This window comes from Henckelia pumila, chromosome 1 (genome assembly GCF_033568475.1).
Source record: "Henckelia pumila isolate YLH828 chromosome 1, ASM3356847v2, whole genome shotgun sequence".
Lineage (NCBI taxonomy): Eukaryota > Viridiplantae > Streptophyta > Magnoliopsida > Lamiales > Gesneriaceae > Henckelia > Henckelia pumila.
In genome coordinates, this window is record NC_133120.1 from 152,337,376 (window position 1) to 152,341,333 (window position 3,958).

The window sequence follows — 3,958 nt, forward strand, 5'->3', positions numbered from 1 at the left end:
GATAATCCCAGTAAAAGCAACATATCAAGTAATACAACAATAAACATGCTTTCAAGACAACAACACAATCAATAACAACGTAATGAAATGCATGTCTTTAAACCGGGATATCAAATCTGATAAACGAAGGATTGCTGCTGTGCTTTTGGGATCCCGAGGATGAGATCATGTGATGACTCATCGACTCTCCCAATTGAGGTGGTGCCACATATCTCACTCCTCTAGACTTTGAGCAACCATAATGAGTATGCTAGCACTAGGCGATACGACTACGACTTAGGCCACTCAATCATAGTTCCCAAACGTCCAAATAAAAAGGGTGATTCTGCCCGCTGAAATCAACGTAGGCTCAAGATGAATGCATAGTAGAAACATAAAACATAAGCCACATAGTCAAAAGGAAAATCAATCAACAAGACACAAGTTCCTCATGCTAGAACAAGTGTAGATGCAATATGTGATTTGAAAGGGAAACTCGAGAACCAACTGTCCCGAGTATGCTATCCCGCTACGATGACTGCTTTTACCTTTTGATGTCGTAGATCCAACTTCGGACAAGCTACAAAAAAAGATTGTATCAACAACTATACAACCTAAACAACAAACAACGGTTCAAGGAAATCTCTTTACCGTTCTTCGTCCAACTCTCGACGAACAATGCTGCTAACACAGGGCTCGAAAAACTCCAACGAATCTGTATGAATACAAGAGTTGATCAACAACAATGATCACTCACAAGCCAAAGCTTCAATCAATAACAAAAATGGTTCGAAATCTCCAAAACTCAAACCGACGGCATAACGGCTATAAATTGAACAAACCCAAAATGCTGACAGCAGTTCAATACCGATATAACCTCATATCAATGCCCAAAACAACAATAACAAAGCAAACCCATCAATCTCAAAATCCAAGTTTTCGAAAAAGGCTTCCAAAAATCATAACAAATCCGAACGTCGCTCTAATTCAAAACCGATAGATAATAAATGATCAGAACTCTGTCTAGAACAACATACTCGAATCTTGAACGATTCTAACAACATCCAAAAACTAGAATGCACCTTATCGTAGAAAAACTTACGATATAACGGAGCTCTCGCTGCAGTGATCGCTAAACTGCCTTCAGAAATAAATTCCAACGGCCGGATCGTGCTCGAACTGAAATCCCAAAGCTTGGAAAATCTTGGAGGCGTTCTAATGGAGGGAGACGTCTTGGAGGAGATGGAGAAGACTTTGTCAACAAAATTCTAAGAGTAGATAATATATAAAATCCACAATTTGCGTTTTAGTCTCTGAAATTTCCAAAATTTGCAAAAAGGACCCTGATCAAAATCAAGTCGGCTCGTGAACTCTGTAATCTCCGATTAACTCAAATAAACTCATTTAAGATAAAAACGGGGCGTTACAACAGTTGTTCGAATCCCTTGATTATACAGCTGACCGACGAGTCAGACTTGTGATTCATCAATTACATGCAATTGCCAAGAGTTGGTGGATAGCAACGAAAAGGAAATTTGAAAATCAAGGTACTATTATTATCTGGTTTGTATTTAAAACTGATTTCTATCAAAGATTCTTTCTAGTTTCGTATCGAAAGGACAAGGGAGCAGAGTTTGCGAGTTTGCAACAGGGGCATTTAAATATTGAAGAATATGTTGCAAATTTTACGAGTTTGTTGAAATTTGCTCCACATTTTGCGGCAAGTGATAAAGCTCAAGCCGATCAATTTATAAATGGCTTGAATCCAGATGTCTTCACCCTGGTAAATTCTGGACGACCAAATAACTTTGTCGATGCTCTGAATCGTGCAAAGGGAGCTGAAGCTGGACTATTGAGGCAATGAGGAGCACAGTTTGTGCCACAGACAGTGAGACAACCACAAGAGCAGCCACAAATTCCACCACCACCTCGATTTGATGCAGGGGGTAGCAGTAGTGGTAAGAAAAATTTCTTTAAAGGAAAAGGGAAACATTTTAAACGTCCAGGTGGTAGCTCTTTTAGTTCAAGTGGATCTAAACATTCTAGAGTGGGACAGAAGTCTGATGTTTACTGTACTAAATGCGGAGGTTGCCACACCAGTGAGAAGTGTAGAGGAGTGTTTAGAAGCTGCCATATTTGCAACCAAACCGGTCATTTTGCGAGAGTGTGCCCATGGCGTGGTTCTGGAGGTACATAGGGTACTGGATCATCTAGACCAGTAGCGCAGTTCGAGAGACAAGCATCCTCTCTTCATTCTTTCCAACCACAGCCAGCAGCACAGGGTAGAGGAGGAGGAGGAGGTCAGTCAGTGAATCAACCTCCAAGGCAACAAGCCAGAGTGTTTGCATTGACAGAGGAGCAAGCACAAGCCACACCTGATGATGTAATTACAGGTAACTGCTCTATTTATGGTTATCCTGCATATGTGTTAGTTGATACAGATGCCTTACACACTTTTATTTCTGAGCAATTTGTTGCATTAAATGAATTTCCTGTTGAACCCTTAGCTACTGAAGTATCTATTTCATCACCTTTGGGATGAGGTATTATATCAGTGAAGTCTGTAAGAAATTGTACATTGCAGTTTGCGGGTCATGAGATTGAAATGGATTGTGTTGTGCTTGGTTTATCTGATTTTAATTGTATAATAGGTATCGATATGCTAACCAAGTACAGAGCTACAGTTGATTGCTTTCATAAGATTGTGAGGTTTAGACCAGAGATGGATGACGAGTGGAAGTTCAATGGTAAGGGTTCACGAGCCAGAAGCACCTGAACTAGGACAGGGTAGTACTTATACTGATACAATGAGTGCTTCAAATCCCATGGAAACGCTGTTGAAACAATTTCAGTCCTTCAAACCGCCAACGTTACAAGGAACCGAGAACTCTGTTGATTGCGAAAACTGGTTAGAGGATATAGAACAGTTGTTCGAATCCCTTGATTATACAGATTACCGACGAGTCAGACTTGTGATTCATCAATTACATGGCCTTGCCAAGAGTTGGTGGATAGCATCGAAAAGGCCATTTGAAAATCAAGGTACTGTTATTATCTGGTTTGTATTTAAAACTTCTTTCTATCAACGATTCTTTCCAGTTTTGTATCGAAAGGACAAGGGAGCAGAGTTTGCGAGTTTGAAACAGGGGCATTTAAATATTGAAGAATATGTTGCAAAGTTTACGAGTCTGTTGAAATTTTCTCCACATATTGCGGCAAGTGATGAAGCTCAAGCCGATCAATTTATAAATAGCTTGAATCCAGATGTTTTCACCCTGGTAAATGCTGGACGACCAAATAACTTTGTCGATGCTCTGAATCGTGCAAAGGGTGCTGAAGCTGGACTATTGAGGCTATGAGGAGCACAAGTTGTGACACAGCCAGTGAGACAACCACAAGAGCAGCCACAAATTCCACCACCACCTCGATTTGATGCAGGGGGTAGCAGTAGTGGTAAGAAAAATTTCTTTAAAGGAAAAGGGAAACAGTTTAAACGTCCAAGTGGTAGCTCTTCTAGTTCAAGTGGATCTAAATAGTCTAGAGTGGGACAGAAGTCTGATGTTTACTGTACTAAATGCGGAGGTCGCCACACCAGTGAGCAGTGTAGAGGAGTGTTTAGAAGCTGCCATATTTGCAACCAAACCGGTCATCTTGCGAGAGTGTGCCCACAGCGTGGTTCTGAAGGTACATAGGGTACTGGATCATCTAGATCAGTAGCGCAGTTAGAGAGACAAGCATCCTCTGTTCATTCTTTCCAACCACATCCAGCAGCACATGGTAGAGGAGGAGGAGGAGGAGGAGGTCAGTCAGTGAATCAACCTCCAAGGCAACAAGCCAGAGTGTTTGCATTGACAGAGGAGCAAGCACAAGCCACACCTGATGATGTGATTGCAGGTAACTTCTCTATTTATGGTTATCCTGAATATGTGTTAGTTGATACAGATGCCTCACACACTTTTATTTCTGAGCAATTTGTTGC

General features: G+C 41.1%; 1 protein-coding gene across 1 annotated transcript; it reads left to right on the forward strand.

The window, feature by feature from the left end:
- The first annotated feature begins 2,723 nt into the window (after window positions 1–2,723).
- LOC140874226 (uncharacterized) lies at window positions 2,724–3,338 on the forward strand. The gene is made up of 2 exons (XM_073277510.1): window positions 2,724–3,021; window positions 3,079–3,338. The coding sequence occupies exons 1-2, from the start codon at window positions 2,724–2,726 to the stop codon at window positions 3,336–3,338; spliced, it is 558 nt and encodes a 185-aa protein (XP_073133611.1).
- The last annotated feature ends 620 nt before the right edge of the window (window positions 3,339–3,958 follow it).